The sequence below is a fragment of the Octopus sinensis genome, linkage group LG19, assembly GCF_006345805.1.
Source record: "Octopus sinensis linkage group LG19, ASM634580v1, whole genome shotgun sequence".
NCBI lineage: Eukaryota > Metazoa > Mollusca > Cephalopoda > Octopoda > Octopodidae > Octopus > Octopus sinensis.
The window spans coordinates 38637058-38661246 of NC_043015.1; the positions used below are offsets into that span (position 1 = coordinate 38637058).

General features: G+C 38.6%; 1 protein-coding gene and 1 long non-coding RNA gene across 2 annotated transcripts; one reads left to right on the forward strand and one right to left on the reverse strand.

Annotated features, from left to right (window-relative positions):
* Positions 1 to 1662: 1662 nt before the first annotated feature.
* Positions 1663 to 3373, reverse strand: LOC118767189. The gene is made up of 2 exons (XR_005003093.1): positions 2725 to 3373; positions 1663 to 2176 (listed from the first exon to the last, which is right to left on the reverse strand). It is a non-coding gene; the product is annotated as an uncharacterized LOC118767189 (long non-coding RNA).
* A 931-nt stretch (positions 3374 to 4304) lies between these two features.
* LOC115222115 (elongator complex protein 3) lies at positions 4305 to 22930 on the forward strand. The gene is made up of 17 exons (XM_029792243.2): positions 4305 to 4412; positions 6340 to 6439; positions 7808 to 7898; positions 8713 to 8760; positions 9692 to 9762; positions 10834 to 10897; positions 11704 to 11772; positions 13490 to 13644; positions 13868 to 13948; positions 14686 to 14766; positions 16146 to 16272; positions 17710 to 17782; positions 18196 to 18316; positions 19068 to 19224; positions 20707 to 20934; positions 22240 to 22321; positions 22633 to 22930. Exons 1-17 carry the CDS (start codon positions 4391 to 4393, stop codon positions 22713 to 22715), a joined length of 1653 nt encoding a protein of 550 aa, XP_029648103.1. The 5' UTR covers positions 4305 to 4390; the 3' UTR covers positions 22716 to 22930.
* Positions 22931 to 24189: the final 1259 nt, after the last annotated feature.

Sequence of the window (24189 nt, forward strand, 5' to 3'; positions counted from 1 at the left end):
GTTTAATTTTTATTTTAGAAAATTAAATGGAAATCGCATTTGTCATTGTGGTGTGTCTGTTTCCTTCTGAGGGTTGTCATATGAAGGATGATTATTTAAGTGAAACACCCCCCAACGGAAGGACGAAGGGTAGAAATCGACAAGGTTCGAACACAGAACGTAGAATAACTGGTAAAACTAAAATACTGCAAAACATTTAGTTAATCACTAAATCAATTCTTGAAATTAATAACAGGAAAAGTAACGACAATAAAAATAAAATTAGTAATAACAACAATAATAGTAATTTCTCACATGGTTGTGAAACCTCATAGTTTTAATAAAAATAAGATTAGTTTCTTGATGTTGTTTAGCCACAGGTCAACCCGTATCGAGCACTCCAACTGTGACCATCCCGTCTTTTTGTAGGGGTATGAAGGACTGCATTATCCAACGTGTCCTTCCCCGTAAGACGGTAGGGTGTGATCTGAGAAGAGTGTTACCTGCTATTTCTTGCAGGGTCGATCGACCACGTAGAGTTACCTTCAGTGGTGTAATGTGTTGTTAATATTGACGAAGAAGGAAAGATGTTCATTTTTTTTCTTTTTGTATATATATATATATATATATATATATACATATATATATAGTCTTTTTGTTTCTTTTCTGTAATGAGAGATGGATGAATTAAATGAAGTTGTTAGTCTTAGTTTTTAACAATAATTCCATTCACACGATATATATGTATATATATGCGATCCTAGTATTTTACTGGTACTTTATTTTATCCACCCTCGAAGGATGAAAGGCAAAGTTAACCTCGGCGGGATTTGAAAACAGTAAGTAAAGACACCGTAACTAAATACCGCAAGGTATTTCGTCCGATGCTCTACCGATTCAACCAATCCACAGTCATGTCTATATATGTGTATATTCCTCTTTTTGTGTTGTTGTTTTTTTTCTTTTTACAAATGGTTTAAATGGGTTTTTTTTTTCCTTTTTGTTTATATGTATATATATATATATAATTCTTTATGAGGAGTAAAGACGACGACTCCTGGGGGTTGTCAACGTTCGGTACATCCTACCCCTTGGCAGTCATCTGTGGGACAGTGCCAAAACATGCAGTTCCCCACACAACTGTAGCATATGAGAAAGACAGCAGCTAGAAAGACCACACTGCATATCGTGCAGGGTTTCCTTTCTAAGAAGAAACTGGTGAGGTAGAGCACCATGAACATGGCATGGTTATAGATGAAAGCTGGGTTCAATGGTTTCGGTATAAGCAACACAGGTATGAGCCACTGTAAGCAATACATCGTCGTTGTTAGGTTTTTTGCGGGGAGATATTTCAGTTACAACAATTCCATTCGCATCGAGGATGCCTCTGTCTTTTAATCCCCAAGCTGCCAGATTCCTATCGATGTGTTCTTGGTTTTTTAGCTTTTGAAACCTCTTCAGTTCAGAGATCAAAGAAACAGAGAACCTACGTATATATATATATATTATATATATATATATATATATATATATAATATATATATATATGTATGTATATATACGAGTTCAGCAAAATTTAGATTCAGATGAATATGGTACTTAAGTCAAAGGCACCAGAATTTGGTATGGTGTTATCCATATAAATCTACCTTGGATATCCTTGTTGCTTATTTTGATTATATATATATATATATATATATATATATATAGTATAGTATATAGTTTATATGTGTATAAATGTATATATATATATATGTGTGAAATGTATAGGTGTATATGGCAAACACTCCCACACCAGTCAACAGTCCTGATTGAGGTGGTTCACAAGTACTTGGTCGTTCCTTCCGCACACCTTGTCCGTTTGGTTTAATTAATTTCGTTGTTAATTGAAGAGGTTTTGTCTGTGATATTCCCTTTTTTTATATAAAAAAAAATCCGAATTTGTTTTCTTCCGATCGATCGATCAATATCCGTGGTTTGTATCCGTCAAGCAAGATCTATCGACCACCTCGGCGGTTCTGCTTCTTCTGCGAGTCTTCCTGCAAATCTGTTACGCAGTTCCACATCGAAAACGGAGAAATCGAGCTTTGGCGAAATATATAGACTCACAGAGATCGGTTTCACGCCGCCGTTTCGTATGAAATTGCAGCACTTTTACAAGTTTGGAAAGTGATAGGTTTGGCAAAGTATGGAAGACCTGAATGGAACGAAAAGAAAAAAAAACTCTCAATCGACAAACAATTCAACAGAGAATAAATAGATAAATAAATAGGATCTTTTCCGTTTGACCGGCAGATTTTAAAAATAATTTCTTTATAACTAAACACTTTTAAACTTCGTATACTGGTAGAATGTGTTTATAAAATATCTTTTTCTCTTGGCGTTCTCGAGAAAAGATCCAATAAATGGACAACAGTGAACAGGTCGCGGTCTCAAAGCGACGAAAATATTTTGAGAAACTAAATTTAAATGTTGAAGTGAATCTAACGGTTTTCGTGTGTTTCTTAAATGGCTTACAAACACCTTCCACGCTGCAATTGTTTTCGTTCCAGCACACGATCTCAGATCAGGTCACTTGCTATGCAAGTACATCTCCGTAATAAATAAATAAATAAATAAAAGAACAAAGAAACATAAAGTAAAAAGAATGAAGGAAAATGAACAAATAAGAAATGAATAAAGAAAGAAAGAAAATTGAAACAACGAATTAAAAAATTCGAATAGTAAAGGAGAAAATATACCTACTCCGTTTTACTTTTTTTTATTCTGTTGTGTCTGCGGAGAGTCATTTTCTTTTTCGTGCCTTATAATGTTACACACTCACCGGTAAAATTTCCAGTTTTTTCTTAAAATTTTCGTTGCGTCTCTGTTAGTTTAGTCAAAAATAATCTCCAATTGAAGTGTTTGTGTCATCGATGGGGTGCGGAGTTATCTATCAATTTTCTGTTATCGTAGACACGTATATACATTCATTTGTAAGGTAGTGTTAAAAAGCAAAATTAGAAAGAGAATATGTGAAGGAAAACGATATTCATCAATGATTAATATGATTTCCATTTTCCTGTTAACTACAGGAGACAACAGTGGGCAGGTTTTCTGTAGCAACAGCAAACGCTCGAATCCACTGACGAGGCCAGAATAATAGAAACATGTACAGAATTATCTCGCATATTTTACGGGGGGAAAATGAAAATATTATTAGTAAATTACCGGTAGTTTTTTTTTCTTTCTTTTTTCTCGCTAGTGCAGGGTATTGAAGTGGATTGCATTCCTGCCATTTATTCCGTATTTGGAATTCTGTTTCATAAAACTATTTGTGTGTAGCATTTCAGAATTTTGCTCGAAAATCTCACAGGGGCAATGAAAGATCCAAATTGATAATGGATCACCATAGAAAGGGAAGTGATGTCCAACGCCTTTAAATAATTGTTGTGAGTGTATAAATGTAAACACTAGAAATAATCAAACCCGCCTTCCTATTACACACGCACACACATATAAGGGAACAAACGAAAGAAAGTAGCACTCAATACATTTCCTAAGAGTTACATATATATATATATATATATATATATATATAATATATATATATATATATATATATATGTAACTCTTAGGAAATGTATTGAGTGCTACTTTATATATATAAACGTATTGTATGATGAATGAACGAAAATGAATTATGAAAGTGGTGTTACCTGCCCCATCAGGTAACACCACTTGATTTCCTTAACCTGTTTTTCATTATGTCTAAATTAAAGTTCTTTTTTAAATTTTTGGCCTGCATATCACATGGAATGAGAAGGACTAGTATATGTCAGTTCAAGAATTGTTGGACTAATATATAATTCTGTACTACAAGATAATTTTTGTCAGTGACCAGGTCGCAGATCGCGCGACGAAAATTTTGACACCATATAACAAAAAAAAAAAGAAGTTAACTGTCTTTGTGTGTTTCCGAATGATTAATATGTGTCTCCCACGTTGTAATTGTTTTAGTTTCAACACACAGTCCCGGATTAAAGCACTCGCCACGCAAGTACACCTCCGAAATAAGATTCCAGTAATTCCACTATTGATTCTGATATCAGTTGGCCATCCATACTTTAAAGCAATCTCTTCTCTTATGAACGTTCGAACAGTTGTCAGTGAAATTGCAACAACACAATAACACGTAAAGATATGACAATAAATATGTAGACTACAATAAATTAACTGTTTTACTTTCTGACAATAATCTTATTATTTAATTTATTCAAATATATCTTAGTTATTTTTAATTTTTTTCTTCCTATTTTTTTAAATTTCTTTATTCGAAACTAAAGCTAGACGTTTTTTGTGTGGAGTTTAAGTGAAGTCCAGTGTTCGTCGTTCGACTCCGACCCGTCTCTTCGATCTGTCAGATGCGAATATGGGACAGAAGCGTGTGAAAGGTAACCTGATTTTATTCACTCGGATTATTCTGTGTCGTTTATGTCACCTGTTACTCCATTGCCAATATCCACTGCTGATTGCATCAGCATTTAATTGTATCCGTCGTTAATGATGTCACAATAAGGTCTGAAACCCACGTTGGCCCCACATGTTTACAAATCACCCCTTATGTATTAGTTCTGAACGAACGAAACAACACTATACCTGTATCACCCTTCCCTTAGCTTGACCTGTTAGATATAGCAGTCTCATTTCCCTAAAACCACACCTTACTAACTTTTATTCTTCTATCTTTAAATGAAGTCCAAGCTGTACAAAATGACGAAGTGTGAGTCACGTCAGGAACGTCTTTGATCATATCTATTTAAAAATCGGGACTGACCTAGAACTAAACAACGACAACACGTGTCTCTTACCTTACTTAGAATTTCATTCCATTTCTTTACAAAATTCTTCAATAAACCGATTTGTTTGTCCCTTGCGATGCGATTCCACAGAAGTGGTCGGGATTTCACGTTGGGGTTAAAGCTTCGACCCAATGAAGGAATCGTTTACGTAGTCACTTGTTATTCAAAAATATAGCAGACCCTTTTTTTTCTTCTTTTTAATGGACACATTACAAAATATATCTCTACAAAAAATATTGTGTAACGTAGTCTCCCTTTAAACTATTGGATGGGCACACATATATCTGTTTGTATTTGTTTTGTTTTATGGAAATGATTAAATGATAAACAATGGTCTTTCTAAAATTTTGTTTATTTCATGTCCATTTCCAGCTGAAGAGCAACTGAACACGCGTAGATGCTCTCTCTCTCTCTCTCTCTCTCTCACACTGATATTCAACTCAATGATACCAACATATAGGTATCATTAACAATCATTGCTCATTGCGGCAATCATTAAGTTCGCTGCTATAATCAACAGGTACAGGAGTGGCTGTGTGGTAAGCAGCTTGCTTACCAACCATATGGTTCTGGGTTCAGTCCCACTGCTTGGCACCTTGGGCAAGTGTCTTGTACTATAGCCTCGGGCCGGCCAAAACCTTGTGAGTGGATTTGGTAGACGGAAACTGAAAGAAGCCCGTCGTATATATGTGTTTGTGTTTGTCCCCCCAACATCGCTTGACAACCGATGCTGGTGTGTTTACGTCCTTGTAACCTAGCGGTTCGGCAAAAGAGACCGATAGTGTAAGTATTAGGCTTACAAAGAATAAGTCCTGGGGTCGATTTGCTCGACTAAAGGTGGTGCTCCAGCATGGCTGCAGTCAAATGACTGAAAGAAGTAAAAGAGTAAAAGAGGTGCCTTGCTAGTACTTCTGTGGATCATAAAACCATGGGTAGAAGTAAATACTTACACTGCGAATCAAGTAAACTAGAGAATCTCTATGCAGTTAATTGACCTGTTGACCTAAATATAGCAACCAAATCTCTCTCAAATCATACCTCTACTGTATCAAAAAAATGGACACATTATATAATGTTGTTCTGGATCACACCGTCTCTAATAATGTAAATATATATTCTCAATAATGTTAGTATATGTGTTATATAGTGTAATATGTTGTAAATATACACTGTAGATATTGTATACTAGTTGCTGTTGTGTGTTGTGACCCCTTTCGGTCATGTATGACCATGGGATTGCACCTAGAAAGTTACCTTCCGAAGCACAGGTCTGGGCAAGGTTGTTTATGGAAGACCAGCAGTCGCCCATGCATACCAGCCTCTCCTCTCCACGCTACTGATGTTATGCAAGGGAAAGGCAAAGGGGCTGATACAGCTTGGCACCAGTGACGTCGCAGCTCATTTATTACCTTGCAAGTGGCTGAGTACTCCACAGACATGTGTACCCTTAACGTAGTCCCACTGAATCTCCCCGAGAACTGTATACTAGTATATCTGAAATAAATGACTAATTCTTTAGTTGCAGGATCTCGAGAAGAGTTGATGGTTTTGGCCATTGGGGACATCGTCAATCAGTTAATCCAAGCTCATGTCCAGAAAAAGGATGTTAATCTAAATACGTGAGTATTTTGAGATTCTTATTTGTTCCTTTTGCTGTCTTGGGTGGGGGGGGGCATCACCTTACCATTTCACCATTTTTTGATTCAGAGTTCTGCTGTGTATTCAAATTCTTTCTTGTCAGAGCAGCTGACTGGCTTCCGTGCCGGTGGCACGTAAAAAGCACCATTCGAGCGTGATCATTACCAGCATTGCCTTACTGGCACATGAAAAAACATTCGAGCGAGGTCGTTACCAGTGCCACTGGACTGGCTCCTGTGCAGGTGGCACAGAAAAAACACCATTTGAGCATGGCCATTGCCAGTACTGCCTGACTGGCCCTCGTGCCGGTGGCATGTAAAAGCACCCACTACACTCTCAGAGTGGTTGGCATTAGGAAGGGCATCCAGCTGTAGAAACTCTGCTAGATCAGATTAGTGTCTGGTGCAGCCATCTGGTTTGCCAGTCCTCAGTTAAATCGTCCAACCCATGCTAGCATGGAATGCAGACATTAAACGATGATGATGATTCTCTGACTGTTTGTAGACCTTGGCAGAATTTTAATTCAGAACAGATGAAATGCCGCTAAGCATTTTGTCTGGTGTCCTAATGGTTCTACCACCTTGCCATCCGAATAATAATAATAATAATAATAATAGCTTCAAAATTTGCCACAAGGGCACCATTTTTTGGGAGAAAGGATCGGTCAATTACATCGACCCCAGTGTTTCACTGGCACTTAATTTATTATCACAGAAAGGATGAAAGGCAAAGTCGACCTTTGTGGAATTTGAACTCAGAACGTATAGACAGACAAAATGCTGCTAAGCATATTGCCTGGCATGCTAATGATTCTGCCAGCTTGCCACATTAATAGTTATAATAAGTCTTGGTGTAAAAGATGAGCTACAGCAAATATTCTGCTCAATGCCACAGATTTGCTTGTCAGTTGTTTGACCATATCCCTTGGTGGCTATTGATGTGTGAATCTCTAAGCAGTAGTTGTGAGGAAGCATCATAGCCATGTTTTGAGAGGAATTCTTTGGGGTTTGACTAATTCACCTCTGGAAACAAGTATTTTGTCCTTCATCCTTAAACAAACCTTAATCTTGGACCTTTTGAGCAGGATAGGCTACTCAGCCTGAATAAAATTCTAACTGGGTCCCTACCTGCAAGGTCATGTTCTATTTATCTTGATATGAGGCCAAGATGTCTTGCTGCACATATGGTTGTGATGCATGTGCCTGGCGTACCCTAGTCATGATGGACATGTATTGGGTTTCATATCTTTATACCCCAGTGTCACTCTGATAGCTTACATTGCTCCCTCACTCAATAATGAAAATAATTTTTGACTTATGTATTGTGTTGTCTTACATTCTCTATTACAGAGTGAAATGCAAATCGTCCAGCAAATATGGCCTGGCAAGTCAACCGAGGCTGGTAGACATCATTGCTGCAGTACCACCTCAGTACAAGAAGGTAACCAATTACTTATATATATATATGTACATACATACATACACACATATATATATGTATGTAAGCAAAGTTAGCGGGGATAAAATATCCATATGTACTATTGGTATCAGTTACCCGTGTTATCTCAGGGCATGGGTATGCTGGCACACTATGCACATAGAGTACAGGTAACAGCAGAATAAACAAGAGTTTATCAGAAATCAAATACAAATAATCAGGAAATAAAGGAAACCTCAGATCAACAAACAAATCAATTGAACCACATTTATAGCTTATCATTTCATACAGAACATGGCATAACATTTACAGCCATAAAATTTATGTCACATAAATGTCATGCCATGTTCTGTGTTAAATGATAAGCTATAAATGTGGTTCAATTGATTTGTTTGTTTTCTCCATTTTCTGATTATATATAAATATGATAAATAAATAAATGCGCCCTTTTAAAGCCTAGCCAGGCTCATGGGCCCGGTTTCCTGGTTTCAATGGCATATGTATTCCCCAGCTGGACGTTACTCATTTTTGCATCTCATTTTTGCCAGCTGAGTGGACTGGAGCAACGTGAAATGAAGTGTTTTGCTCAAGAACACAACGCGTCGCCCGGCCCAGGAATCGAAACCACAATCTTACGATCATAAGTACAACGCCCACACCACTAAGCCACACGCCTCCACATATATAAATATATATATACACACACACACACACACACACAAACATGCATGCATACATATTGTGAACAGTTTTTTTATTAATAAGCAGAAATTATTTTTTTGAAGTTCATTTTATGAAATATTTTCTCTTTTTGTAGGAATTACTTCCAAAATTAAAAGCGAAACCCGTCCGGACTGCCAGCGGTGTAAGTTTCCTTTTATTTCATTAAATATTTTCAAAGCACTCATTTTCTTATGATTGTTTCAGGTTTTATTATGTGTTGGGGTTCTCTGATTGGCCCTAGGGGACTGTCCCTCTTTTGGGACACATAAGTATATTATTATTGGAAGCTGGATTGACAGTATTGTTAGAGGGTTGGACAAAATAAATGCCCTGCAGTACTTAGCTACAGCTCTTTAGAATCTGAGTTCAAATCTCACTGATGCCAGTTTTCCCTTTTATCTTCCTGGGGTCATATAGTGGAGTTGATGTAATCAACGAACACCTTCTCCCTAAATTTCAGGACTTGTACCTATTAATGGCTCATCAGAGAATTGTTGGAGTGTCGTGCAAAATGCCTTATGCTATTTAGGTAGGACCCTTGTCATTCTTAGTTCGAAAAATTGAACCCCCAAATGCTATTGATTGTTTGTGAAACACAGTACATTAACATCAAAATAAATATCAAATGGAAATTGTAGTTGTGATACCTGTGCCGGTGGCATATAAAAAGCACCAACCGATCGTAGCCGCTGCCAGCCTCACCTGGCCTCTGTGCCGGTGGCACGTAAAAAGCACCAACCGATCATGGCCACTACCAGCCTCCCCTGGCACCTGTGCTGGTGGCACGTAAAAAGCACCCACTACACTCACAGAGTGGTTGGCGTTAGGAAGGGCATCCAGCTGTAGAAACACTGCCAGATCAGACTGGAGCCTGGTGCAGCCTCCATGGCTTCCCAGAACCCGGTCGAACTGTCCAACCCATGCTAGCATGGAGAACGGACGTTAAACGATGATGATGACGACGACTGTCTTTCTATTTCTTACTCTCTCATTTATGTCTGTCTGTTTTGCAACATTTCTCTCTCTCGAATTTCATCTCTCGTCTCTCTTTCTCTCTTTCCCTTCTCTTACAGATAGCTGTTGTTGCTGTGATGTGTAAGCCACACAGATGTCCTCATATTGCCATGACAGGAAATATATGTGTGTGAGTTACCAGAATTGCATTGATTATTTAAAAATTTTTTTTACTTTCATTTTTGTTTCATTCTTGTTTTGTTGTATATTTTCATTGTATTAATTAATGGCTACGGCCAGTTTGGATTTAGAATTTAGAGCTGGTTCAAAGCAAAAATGTAGGGACATGGCACTAAACATCTCCACCATATCAGCTGTGTGATACTACTCTGTTGTTGAACATGCATAAGTGGTGGATGTGGAGGATGAGTGGAGTGAAGTATACATGAGTGGTGGATGTGTAGAGGATGAGTGGGGACATGGTTATAATGAAAGAATTGAGTACGGTGTCCACTGGACATACAATGTTAATTTTATGTAAAAGATAGAGTGTAAGAATTGAAAGAAGAAATAATTCTTTCTGCTGTTGACCCAAGGCCTGAAATTTGGTGGTGGAGGGGGCTCATTGATTACATTGAGCCCAGGGGTACTTATTTTGTCAGTTTCAGCAGAATTTGAACTCAGAACGTAAGGATTGATGAAATTCCTCAGCAGCTTTGTTCAGTTTGCTGCCTTGAAATAAGAAATAATTTTGATGTCTAATAATTCTTTCTGATATTGGTACAAGACTATGGAGGGCAAGCTGGTAGAATCATTATCATGCCAAGCACAATGCTTAGTGGCATTTCGTCCATCTTTATGTTCTGAGTTCAAATTCCGCCAGGGTCGACTTTACCTTTCAGCCTTTCAAAGTTGATAAATTAAGTACCAGTTGAATATTGGGGTCCATGTAATCAACGTAACCCCCCCCCCACACACACACACACACCGAAATTGCTGCTGGTATTTGTTATTGTTGTTTTAGTCCCTGAGCAGACTTCCAACCATACCTAAGCCATCTGTTTTTTTTTTTTTCATGTTCGTAGTGTATCTAAAACTAAATTATTCATTGTGTCCTTCAAGTTTTAAGATGATAAGGAGTCATTTGTAGGAGATTTAGCTGCTACTTTTAGCAGATTGAGCAATTGCATAGAGACCCCATCTCTTTAACCCTGCAGCTGTACTTATTGTCTTATATGGTCCATTTTCCTTTCATTCCAAGTTACTGTCCAGGAGGACCTGATTCAGACTTTGAATATTCCACACAGTCATACACAGGTTACGAGGTAAGTTTGCAATCTTCTTTTCCACTGCATTTCTCTCCTTCAGAAGTGTTCTAAATATATTTGGCACTTGTGCCAGTGGCACGTGAACAAAACATTCGAGCGAGGTCGTTGCCAGTGCCGCTGGACTGACTCCTGTGCAGGTGGCACGTAAAAAACACCATTTGAGCATGGCCGTTGCCAGTACCGGCTGACTGGCCCTTGTGCCGGTGGTACATAAAAAGCACCCACTACACTCTCGGAGTGGTTGGCATTAGGAAGGGCATCCAGCTGTAGAAACTCTGCCAGACCAGATTGGAGCCTGGTGCAGCCATCTGGTTCACCAGTCTTCAGTCAAATCGTCCAACCCATGCCAGCATGGAAAGCAGATGTTAAAGGATGATGATGCTGATGATGTATATAGTCTTCATATGATGGTTGCAAATAAACATCACCATTATTAAAATGTTCATTTCTAGTTTCCATGACCTGATCATGGAGAAATGTTATCTTGTTTGGAAAAAGGTAAGGGTTGGCAACAGAAAAGGCATCCAGCTGTAGAAAATCTACCTTAATGAATTCTGTCTGATGCATTCAAGCAGAGAAAGCAAGCACCAAAATGATAATGGTGGGTTGGAGGGAGAGGTGGAGGAGGATAATGAAACACATACATAATTTAACAGGGTACATAATTAATCTTTATCAGGTGTTTTTTTGCCAGAAGTACCCAGCAAATATTCACATTTAAAAAGGGAAAATTAGAACAATTGTTACGATGATGGTGATGATAATATTTTGTTTGATGATGATGATGCTTTCTCTATTTCCAGCCTACCTCAATGAGAGCAATTCGAGCCCGGTACAACCCTTATTTACAGACCAGGCATAGAGTTGAACAGGTAAAGTAACCTATGTCATTACCTTTCTCTTTTGCAATTCATCGGTGCCAGTAGTCTCATACTGCTGCTGCTGCTGACCTTATAAAGATGTGTTCCTGTGCAAGCCTTTAGCTACTTTGGTGCAAAACTTTTCTACTCTAGGCACAAGGGCCGAAACTTTGGGGGAGGGAGCCAGTCGATTAGATCGACCTAGTATGCAACTGGTACTTAATTTATTGACCCCGAAAGGATGAAAGGCAAAGTCAACCTTGGTGGAATTTGAACTCAGAGCGTAAAGACAGACGAAATACCTATTTCTTTACTACCCACAAGGGGCTAAACATAGAGGGGACAAACAAGGACAGACAGACGGATTAAGTCGATTATATCGACCCCAGTGCGTAACTTGGTACTTATTTAATCGAACCTGAAAGGATGAAAGGCAAAGTCGACCTTGGCAGAATTTGAACTCAGAATGTAGCGGCAGATGAAATACTGCTCAGTATTTCGCTCGGCGTGCTAACGTGTCTGCCAGCTTGCCACCTTAAGTGCAAAGCTGTGGCCCCTCAACTTCGAACAGACATACAAACACCCTGTCAGTTGCATTTATATCCGTTTTTTTCTATACCAGCATGTGTTAGGTGAATATATATTTTTGAAGTATTGTTTTACAGCCACAAACCCTTCTTGTCACTAAACCCTTACCTGCTTTTCATGTAAGGGATCTTTTATTCAACACATTTTTGAGAGCACAAATCCAGCAGACAGTTTGTTGAAAAGAGAAATGGTAACAATAGCGTTGCTTGAAATTTGATGCTTTTTCATGCAGAGTGTGAAGAGTGTAAACATTCGCATGGACACGTGTGTGCTCACGTAATATGCACATATATGCACATATGTGTGCTCACGTAATATGCACGTACATACGTCCCAGGATGTGTGGGTTTTTAAGCTTGACTCCCAGTCATATGGTCTTGGGTTCAGTCCTACCACATGGCACCTCTGACAAGGAACTTTTACTGTAGCCCTTGGTTGACCAAAGCTTTGTGAGTGTTTAGGGTAGATGGAAACTAAAAGAAACCTGGAAGCCTGTCATTTGTATATATGTGTGTGTGTGTATATATATGGCCTATGGTTTTATATATATATATATATATATATATATAAGTACTCTATTTTTAAATGCCTACAACCTCAATAAATTGACAACTATAGGCAATAAAAATAAGAATATCTGCTTTTAAATATAGGCTGAAACAGCTGTAAGGAGTGATTTTAATGATTTCAATAATTTATTATGATTTTTATAATTGTATTCTTATCTTATATGTATTGAATTATAATGTATCTATGTTTGTATGCTATTAAGGTTCTCCTTTTGTTAAATGAATAAATAATTCAACATTCTAATATCCGAAAGTTGATGAACAAACTAAAATTGTTTCTCCATTTTCTTATTTATTATATATATACATATACGGTGGGCTTCTTTTAGTTTTCATCTACTGGATTCACTTAGATGGCATTAGTTGACTTGTTGAGGCTACAGTAGAAGATATGACACTTGCCCAAGGTGTCATGCAGTGGAATTGAACCCAAAACTACATGGTTGGAAAGTGAACTTTTTAACCGCATGACCATTCCTGCACCTTTTTTATATATTAAAATTGATAATTTCATTTTATTTATTGTTGTTGTTGCTTGAAATATTATTTTTTTTGTGTGTCCTCCTTCACAGCTGAAGCAACTTGGTCACAGTGTTGATAAGGTGGAGTTCATCGTGATGGGAGGAACTTTCATGTGTCTGTCAGAGGAATACAGAGACTTCTTTATTCGCAACCTGCATGATGCTCTCTCTGGCCACACCAGTAATTCAGTAACTGAGGCCGTTAAGTGAGTCATATTACTTTACCTTAATTATTGTTGTTGTTGTTGAACCCTAGGTCAAGCCTGATGTAGCAGACCCTTGTTCAAATGTCTCCCAGCTGTGATAATTTTGTCGTTGTTTCTTTAGTTCTCATCATTAAGGGTATATTACAGATTGTCACTGTCTCTTTGGTTATTATCATTAAGGGTACGTTATAGATTACAGCTGAATCTTTGGTTCTTATTTCAGATATTCAGAGAAGAGCCGGACTAAATGCATTGGAATTACCATAGAAACCAGACCTGATTATTGTCTCAGAAAACATCTGAGGTATGTTCACAAAATCTGATCGATTTACAAGAGAAGATGTCCTGCCTAAAGTTAAAAGCAATTTATTATTATTACTATTATTATTATTATTATTATTATTATTATTATTATTATTATTATTATTATAAAGGCAGCAAGCTGGCAGAATTCTTAGCATACCAGGCAAAAATGCTTAGTGGAATTTCGTCCATCTCTACATTCTCAGTTCTAATTCTGTTGAGGTTGCCACAAATATGAGGCCTTGTGCCTCCAGTAGAAAGGATTATTATTATTATTATTGTTGTTGTTGTGGTTATTATCATTATTGTATGTGAAGGGGTGTGGCCTAGTAGATATGGTGTATTGCACTAACAATTGTGAGATTGTGGTTTTGATTTCTAGACCAGCTGTGCTTTGTGTTCTTGAGCGAAAAACCTTCATTTTATGTTGCCCCAGTCTACTCAGCTGTAAGTGGGTCACCCTGTGATGGAAGAGCCTTCCAGTCAGGGGCAATGTTGGCCTGCTTGCCTAACCAGCAGAGCAGCATCTTTCAAAAGCTAAAATGATGTAAAGTGCATTGTGACCAGCGATGTATAACATCATCGAATAGCCTGGTTGATTAGATAATCACATTATATATGTATGTATGTACATACGCACACACACACACACACCACACACACACACCCACACACACACACACACACACACACAGAAACACTCAGTTTTAACCCATTTTCCCATTTGTTTCCTTCCAGTGATATGTTGGCTTATGGCTGCACTCGTCTTGAAATTGGTGTACAGAGTGTCTATGAAGATGTTGCCAGGGATACCAACAGGTAAAATGTCCTTATATACATATATATATATATGTATAGGTTAGCTGAGTTAGAGGTTAAAATAACCATCTAAGGGATAGAAGTATCCATTACACTACCAGTATGTTACCAATGTTTAACCATGGGCATATATATGCAAGCCTATCATGCTCATAAATTATAGGTAAAGACAAGGTTGAACGTGAGTTTATCAAGAATCAAAATTTAAAGAAGACAGAAAATGGAGAAATATTGATGAACATCATCAATTATTATTTATTAATTCAGTTCAAATCGACTTTTCCTTCTCCATGCTCTTCTTCTTTATTTATTCTTCATTCTGATGAAGCTCCATGTTTCAGATCAGTTTTATTATCATCATCATCATCATCATCGTTTAACGTCCGTTCTCCATGCTAGCATGGGTTGGACGGTTCGACCGGGGATCTGGGAAGCCAGAAGGCTGCACCAGGCTCCAGTCTTATCTGGCAATGTTTCTACAGCTGGATGCCCTTCCTAACGCCAACCACTCCATGAGTGTAGTGGGTGCTTTTTACGTGCCACCCGCACAGGTGCCAGGTGAGGCTGGCAACGGCCACGGTCAGATTGGTGCATTTTATGTGCCACCGGCACGGAAGCCAGTCGAGGCGGCACAGGCATCGGCCACGATTCGGATGGTGCTTTTTACGTGCCACCGGCACGGAAGCCAGTCGAGGCGGCACAGGCATCGGCCACGATTCGGATGGTGCTTTTTACGTGCCACCGGCACGGAAGCCAGCCGAGGCGGCACAGGCATCGGCCACGATTCGGATGGTGCTTTTTACGTGCCACCGGCACAGAAGCCAGTCGAGGCGGTGCTGGCATCAGCCACGATTCGGATAGTGCTTTTTACGTACCACCAGTCCAGGGGTCCTGGGATCTGCCGGGTGCCAGTCATAGGATTGGTTCAATTTCGATTCTGATTTCGATTTATCAATTATGATAAAAATGTTTAGCATATCAATGGCAATACCATACAGCAACTGGATGCAGAAACAGCTGTTAGATGCGATGCTGTCTGTTTGTATTGAATTAATAAATAATAATTGATGTCAGTTGTTGTTCATCGATATTTCTCCATTTTCTGTTTTCTTTATATTTTTATATATATATATATATATATATTCCATATTTTTGAAATGAGGAATTATGTACATTATTTACAATAGACAGATAGGTGTCCTCATTTTGATTGTTGTTATCATAACGTTTCGGCTGATGTACCCTCCAACCTTCGTCAGGTGTTCTGGTGGAATATATAATATATATATATATATATTCTTGTATGTGCATGCTTAAATATTTACGTTACCATCTCTCTTAACATAATTCTTTTTTGTTTTTAAATTTCTTTCTTTTAGGGGTCACACAGTAAAAGCTGTTTGTGAATCATTCCAAATGTCTAAAGATGCTGGTTTCAAGGTTGTGTCTCACATGATGCCAGATCTACCAAATGTTGGCCTAGAAAGAGACATCCAACAGTTTGTTGTAAGTAACCTCAAAACAATGTATTTCACCCATTTTTTTACCCTTCTTTCCTGTGATAATCTAACCAATTGTCTCAAAGTAGCTCAACTTGGAGAAATTCTCATAAAGGTTTAACATGGGAGCTAATGTTAAACCATGCAAATGTCTAAAATGATGTCCATGCTGGTTGAAATTGTGTAAGAACTCCAGGACAATAAATAATTGCACAAAATTAGCTTCTGATTTATTAAAATAATCTGTTGCTATTTGGGGATTTATTATCTTTTTGTAAAGCATGGGTAGGGGTGGTTTGTAAAATGCCATTTGATGAAAGGGAATAAGAAACTTTAAAAGTCTGAGAAGCACTGATGCACCCAGATATAATATTATTGCCAGGGAGAGGGACCAATGCTGAAAGCTGATTGGTCAGTTTTTAAGTACACAATCATCATCATCATCATCATAATTTAACATCGTTTTTTTTTTTCCATGCTGGCATGAGTTGGATGGTTTGACAGGAGCCAGCAAGTGAGAAGGCTGCACCAAGCTCTGCTTTGTGTTTTGGCATGGTTTCTACGGCTGGATGCCCTTCTTAACACCAACCAGTTTACAGAGTGTACTGGGTGCTTTTTACATGGAACCAATAGCAGTGAGGACACTAAACAGCCTCTGAGACGAAACACTGAAGCAGGGAGAGGTATCGAGGGAGGTGGCTTTGAGCCAGGTAATGAGAAGTTAGAGTTTGGGTAGAGGCGGGGGACAAGAAATAAGCATCTTTCAGTAAAGGTGATACATGGCTACCTCAGTAAGGGAGAGAAAGAGGGGGGGATTGTGAAGATGTGGAGGTACGTTCAAGTTACAATGTTGCTTATATTATGGACTTCTCCTTATGGAAATGGAATAGAATATCAAAGATGATATATATATATACTCATTTACTTTTTTCAGTCATTTGACTGCGGCCATGCTAGAGCACTGCCTTTAGTCAAGCAAATCAACCCCAGGACTTATTCTTTGTAAGCCTAGTACTTGTTCTATCGGTCTATTTTGCCGAACTGCTAAGTTACGGGTACATAAACACACCACCATCGGTTGACAAGTGATGTTGTGGGGACAAACACAGACACAGAAACATACATACATATATACATATATACGACGGGCTTCTTTCAGTTTCCGTCTACCAAATCCACTCACAAGGCTTTGGTCGGCCCGGGGCTATAGCAGAAGACACTTGCCCAAGGTGCCACGCAGTTGGACTGAACCCGGAAGCATGTGGTTGGTAAGCAAGCTACTTACCACACAGCCACTCCTGCACCTATATATATATGTTTATGCTGTTTAGCTCCAGGTCAGTCCTGATTAAGCAGACCCTTGATGAAAAACATTCTAACCATGTCTGTCCCATTTGTTTTCAAGTTTATACTGTTCAATTTTTTTTCTCATTTTTTTCCACAGGAATTCTTTGAGAATCCGGCTTTCCGACCTGATGGATTAAAGTTATATCCTACACTTGTCATAAGAGGAACAGGTATGTTGTACACCTGATTACTATATTAAAGAACAAAGCACGACAACTTTTATTTATTTTATTCCTCTATCCTTTCAAATCACAAATTACTTGTTTCATGCTAACATATTACTCCATGTATAAGTCTGTATCTGTCCCCGTGTGTTTGCTTTTAACCAACTCCATTTTACAAAGCCTTTTATGACTCAGTAGCATGGCCTAATCTCTAGGCCATGTGTTCTCACCCTTAGTGATAGTGTATCTGCAAAATAGTACTGGATGGTCACATCTGGAAACCCTTTTGCCACGGGGCTATTTGATCAGAGCTGACCTGGGGTTAAATAGCAAGTTGTTTTTTTTTTTATGTGTCTAAAATAAAAATTTTGGTTTAAATTCTAAGGTTTATTTTTTTCTTTTTTTGTTCTTTGTGACAGGATTGTATGAACTTTGGAAGACCGGAAGATATAAGAGTTATCCTCCCAGCACTTTGGTGGATTTAGTGGCCCGCATCCTGGCACTTATCCCACCTTGGACAAGAGTGTACAGAGTTCAAAGGTAAATTGCTGCTGCTACTACTACCACCACCACCACCAATACTACTATTCTGTCTACTACTACTGCTATCACCACCCATGCTGCCAAAAATGCTGTTTATTTAATCCTTTCCAATAATGCATATTGTTACATTAATATTTCGACTGTGTCTAAGGCAGTTAATTAGCAGAATCGTTAGCGCACCAGGCAAAATGTTTAGCAGAATTTTGACTGTCTTATGTTTTGAGTTTAAATTCTGCCAAGGTCGACTTTGCCTTTCATCCCTTTGGGGTTTCAGTAAAATCAAAAGGTGTAAATATTCTTTGCCATCCTAGGCACAAGGCCCGAAATTTTGGGAGAGGGAAGGGCCAGTCGATTAGATCGACCTCAGTATGCAACTAGTACTTAATTTATCGACCCTGAAAGGGTGAAAGGCAAGGTCGACCTCGGCGGAATTTGAACTCAGAACGTAGCAGCAGACGAAATACTTATTTCTTTACTACCCACAAGGGGCTAAACACAGAGGAAACGAACAAGGACAGACAAAAGGATTAAGTCGATTATATCAACCCCACTGCATTACTGGTACTTAATTTATCGACCCCAAAAGGATGAAAGGCAAAGTTGACCTCGGCAGAATTTTAACTCAGAACATAAAGACACGAAATACCGCTAAGCATTTCGCCCTGTGTGCTAACGTTTCTGCCAGCTTGCCACCTTAAAAGGTACAAGTATTGTTTCTCTAATATATTTATTTCGTAATTCTTTGTAGGGATATTCCAATGCCCCTGGTGACTTCCGGTGTTGAACATGGCAATTTGAGGGAGCTGGCTCTTGCCAGGATGAAAGATCTTGGCACCCAGTGCAGAGATGTGAGGACAAGGGAAGTTGGAATTCAAGAGATTCACCATAAAGTCAGACCTTTTGAGGTAAGCAAACCTTTTATGTATATCATGTGCATACACACACACCCAGATCAGTGGTGTATGATGGTTGTTGCATTGGGTGCGCGGCCACACCCAGTGCCACCAAATTTCAAGCAGGAGTATAACAAAAGTTTTCCATTAAGATTTCTGATTAAATTAACAAGTAAGGTTAATATTTATAATGAATTTGCCATTTTCGATAGGTGCGCAGCACACACCTGTACTACACACCCTCTGATACAGACATATATATGTGTGTATGTATGTGTACATATCTATGTATATGTTTGTGTGTGTGTGTGTGAGGCAAGGCTGTGTGGTTAAGAAGTTTGTTTCCCAACCACATGGTTCTGGGTTCAGTTCCACTGTGTTGCAGCCTGGGCAAGTGTCTTCTACTATAGCTGCTGGCTGACCAAAACCTTGTGAGTGGATTTGATTGACAGAGACTGAAAGGAAAGCCCCACCTGCCCAGTTCTTCTGCTCTCATTCCCATTTACTCACCTCTCACCTTGAGATTCCACACAGTTGCCTCACCACTATTTTTATTTCTTCTTTACTCGTTCCCAATCCCCCTCCCCTCGCTTCTAAAACGTTAGTAGCCATGTGGACCTCCCCAACAGCAAAAAACCTTGTCCCTCCTTTGATCCTTCATCATTTAACATAAATCCCCTTCCTCTTCAGAGTTTGTAGTCTTTCATAGTGATCTTACTAGTGCTGGTGTTATGAAAAAAAAAACCCATGACATGCTGTAAAATAGTTGGCATTAAGAAGGGTACCCAGGCATACGGACCATACCGAAGCAGACTGGAGCACAGTGCACTCCTTGGACTCTTGGACCCTGTCAAGCAATCCAACCCATCCAAGATGGAACATCATCGTTTAAACGTCTGTTTTCCTTGCTGGCATGGGTTGGACGGTTTGACTGAAAACTGGCAAAGCAGGAGGCTGTACCAGGCTCCAATCTAATCTGGCAAAGTTTCTACACCTGGATGCCCTTCCTAACGCCAATCACTCTGAGAGTGTAGTGGGTGCTTTTTACATGCCACCAGCACAGGGGCCAGTCAGGCGGTACTGGCATCAACCATGCTTGGATGGTGCTTTTTACATGCCACCTGCACAGGTGCACATCAGGCAGCACTGGCATCGGCCACAACTACGATTTCACTTGACTCAACAGGTCTTCTCAAGCACAGCATATTGCCTGATGATTAAAGGATACTTTTAGACAGGCCATTTATGTGGCACTGGCAGAAGAAGGTTAAATGATAATGATGATGATTTATGGGTGTGTATTTGTTCACCTGCTTCTTGACATCTTGTGTTGGTTTGTTTAAATGTCTGTGACTTAGTGGTTCAGCTAAAATGAACGATAAAGTAAATACACACTGGAGTTGATTTCTTTGACCAAACCCTTTGAGGTGGTGCTACAGCATGGCCAGGCTGCATCCTGTGCTTAAAAGAAGTTTTGTGTGTTTGTTATTTTAGGTTGAACTCATTCGTCGAGATTACGTTGCAAGCAAAGGCTGGGAGACGTTCCTTTCCTATGAAGACCCGGAACAAGACATCCTCGTTGGTTTGCTGCGTCTGCGCAAATGTTCCGAGGAGACTTTCCGTCCAGAACTCAAGGGTGGCTGTTCAATTGTGCGAGAACTCCATGTCTATGGAAGTGTCGTCCCTGTACATGCTCGAGAAGTAACAAAATTTCAACATCAGGTATTTTTATCTTTCTAGTTATCTAATTATTTGTGTGTGTCTCTTTCTCTCTCCCTTTCTATATATAATGTATATATATATATATTCATTTATATGTGATTTAGAATCACAACTGTCTGATGAATGGGAACATGAAACTGTGAGTAGCAGTGTTTCTGTGATGTTTTTGCAACTTTAATAATAAAGCATATGACTCTACCTTCGGTATTTGAGTACTATTTTTCTCTGTCTTGTTTCACATTTATGTGCTTACTCAGGTATCATCATCATCATCATCATCATCGTTTAACGTCCGTTTTCCATGCTAGCATGGGTTGGATGATTTGACTGAGGGCTGGCAAGCCAGAAGGCTACACCATGCTCCAATCTGATCTGACAGAGTTTCTACAGCTGGATGCCCTTCCTAATACCAACCACTCTGAGAGTGTAGAGGGCCAGTCAGGCAGTACTGGCTTTTTATGGTGCTTTTTATGTGCCACTTACATATATATTATACATTCAATGTGATGCCCTTGCATAACCACAGTCTAATGACTGAAACAAGTAAAAGATAAAAGAAATATATATATATTACACTTCTTGTGGTTTCAGCCATCTGGCTGTGGCTTTGCTGGGTCACTGTCCAACCACACACACATACACTGTGTGTGAATGCATGTGGCCCAGTGGTTAAGTGTGCTGCACTCATAGTTGTGCTTTTGATTTCCTGACTGGCTGTGTGTTGTGTTCTTAAGCAAAACACTTCATATTGCTCCAGGCTACTCGGCTGTAAACATGGCTAACCCTGTGACAGGCTAGCCTTCTGATCAGTGGTCAGAGTGAGTGTTGGCCCACTTGTCTAGTTGGCAGGGTGGCATCATTCAAAACCTAAAATGATGCAAAGCACATTGTGACCAGTGTTGTATAACAACATCCAATAGCCTGGTCAGTCAAATGATACTATATATATATATATATATATATATATATATATGTGTGTGTATATACATGCAGGCATAGGTGTGTGGTGAAGATGTTCCCTTCCCAGCTATGTAGTCTTCTGTTTAGTGCCACTGTTGTATGGCATCTTGGGCAAGTATTTTCTACTATAGCCCTAGGACAACCAAAGCCTTGTGAGTGGATTTGGTAGATGGAAACTGAAAAGACTGTGTGTGTGTATTATTGTCAGAATTAACTGAAACAAAGGTAGCATGGTTTTACAGAAATATAACAAAAGGGGTTTATGATAATTATATTTATAGACATTGTTATTATGATGATTATGTTAATTTCTGAAATATTCTCATTCCTTTGTGGCTGATGTAGGGTTTTGGTATGTTGTTAATGGAAGAAGCTGAGAAGATCGCATTTGAAGAACATGGTTCCACCAAAATGGCTGTTATATCTGGTATGTATTTGTTGTTTAATTCTTTTCATATTGGTTTCGGTTGCTGGAGGAACATTGGAAGTATGAGGCTTGTATGCATTGCCAACTGGTATGCACCCTAAAAAAAAGAAATCTTGCCAAGTCCAGCACATATGTGTGCTGATGTAGAGTCAAAGGTAACCAACATGCACGTTTAGAAACCCAGTAATAATGCCTCAATTCAGCCAGGTTCCTGTATTTTGTCCCTTTTAGTCAGTTGACACCATCAGCTCCCTTAATTGCATGCATAGACTGAATATTGTTTTGAATCCCAGATGTTTTTATTTTCTTAGGTGTTGGCACAAGAAATTATTATCGGAAAATAGGATACGAACTGGAAGGTCCTTATATGACGAAGAGTTTAATAAAATCCTGATGTGGAGAAAGGAAATGAAAGAACGAGATGATGAACCTTGCTGTTGTCAGTTCAATCCCTCATTCCTCAGTAAGAACATTCAGGGACAATGATATGTGACATCTTGTGTGATTTGTGGAGGGCTTTTACAGAAAGAAAGACGAGGAAACGGGCATTTGCTTGCCTTTGCAATATATGTAAATATTATTTTAAATATTTAATAAAAATTGGAAAATCAATTCTTGTGCTTTGAGAAGTGGGTACTTCAAAGATTTTCTTTGAAATAGTTTTTTTTTTTTGTTTGGTAAATATTGTGTGTGTGTGTATATATATATATATATAAAATCCGTTCTGTCTGTCTGTGTGTATGTCTTCTAGGATCTCGGGCATCCTCCATCCGATTGCGCTGAAATTTGATATGTAGATACCAACGGTATCAGGGCGTGTATAAGTCTTGAAAAAATTGCAAAAATTGCTTCCAGGTGAGAAATGCGATCGATAAAGCCATGGGAACGTGCATTTGTATGTGCAAGTACATCAGCTGTTGCGATCGATACTATGTGTACGCGAGAAAAATGCAGTGTCTCAAATTTAGGTTAAATCAGTGTTTCTCAAAGGGAGGCCTATGGGACGGTCAGACAAGTTGCTTTGAGAAAATTTGGTTTAAATGTTTGACAACTCAGCACCGTCCATTGGCCGTGTTTTGCTCGTATATATATATATATATATATATACACACACACACAGAAGTGAGCACATACGTGCAAAACAAGGTGGAAAAATAGTACTCATATACTAAGGGTGGAGAGATATGCTTTTATTAAAGCTGCAAAACTTTATGACAACAGTCCATGAAAGTTTGGTTGTCATTTAGAAGGACATCCAGCTGTAAAAACCATGCCAAAACAGACAGCAACCTCAACGAATTCCATCTGACCCATGGACATTAAAATGATGGTGATTTATGAGACAGAAACCTTTAATGTGACAAATGAAGAAGTACCAACTTAATCTTTGAAACTTCAAAAATCCAAGACCGAAATAAGAAACACCAACACAATGTCTTTGTAATACAGAGACTTTACTTCACCATAATCATTTTTTTTTTTATTCTTTTCCTTTCTTGTCTCATATTTTTCTTTTTCTTTTTATTACAAGAAACATTGTTTAGTTTGGTATTTCATCAACAATGGTTTCAATTCCAGCATGGTTATAGAATTTGGTAAAGAAAATAAATAAAAATTCTTTTCTTTCTTTTTTTTTGTTTTTGATCAAAGAAATCATAAAAAGATCAAAGTTGAGGAAAAAAGAGAAGGAAAAACGATCGAAAAAGAACTAATTGTACTTTTATGATTTGTGAATATCACAGGCTCTTATTGTATTGTTTTGGGGGTTTGAGAGTATTTTTCCTTTGTGGCTTTTTGGCTTTTTTTTTAATACTTGTTTATCATTATTATTATTATCACTATTAAATATGAGTTGTACTTATTGGTCT

Excerpts from the sequence above, each read along its gene's own strand:
- LOC115222115 (XM_029792243.2), top strand. The coding sequence starts at position 4,391 with ATGGGACAGAAGCGTGTGAAAG. Across the intron at positions 6,440-7,807 it reads AAGGATGTTAATCTAAATAC|AGTGAAATGCAAATCGTCCA; the intron begins GTGAGTATTTTG and ends TCTCTATTACAG. Across the intron at positions 19,225-20,706 it reads ATAAAGTCAGACCTTTTGAG|GTTGAACTCATTCGTCGAGA; the intron begins GTAAGCAAACCT and ends TTGTTATTTTAG.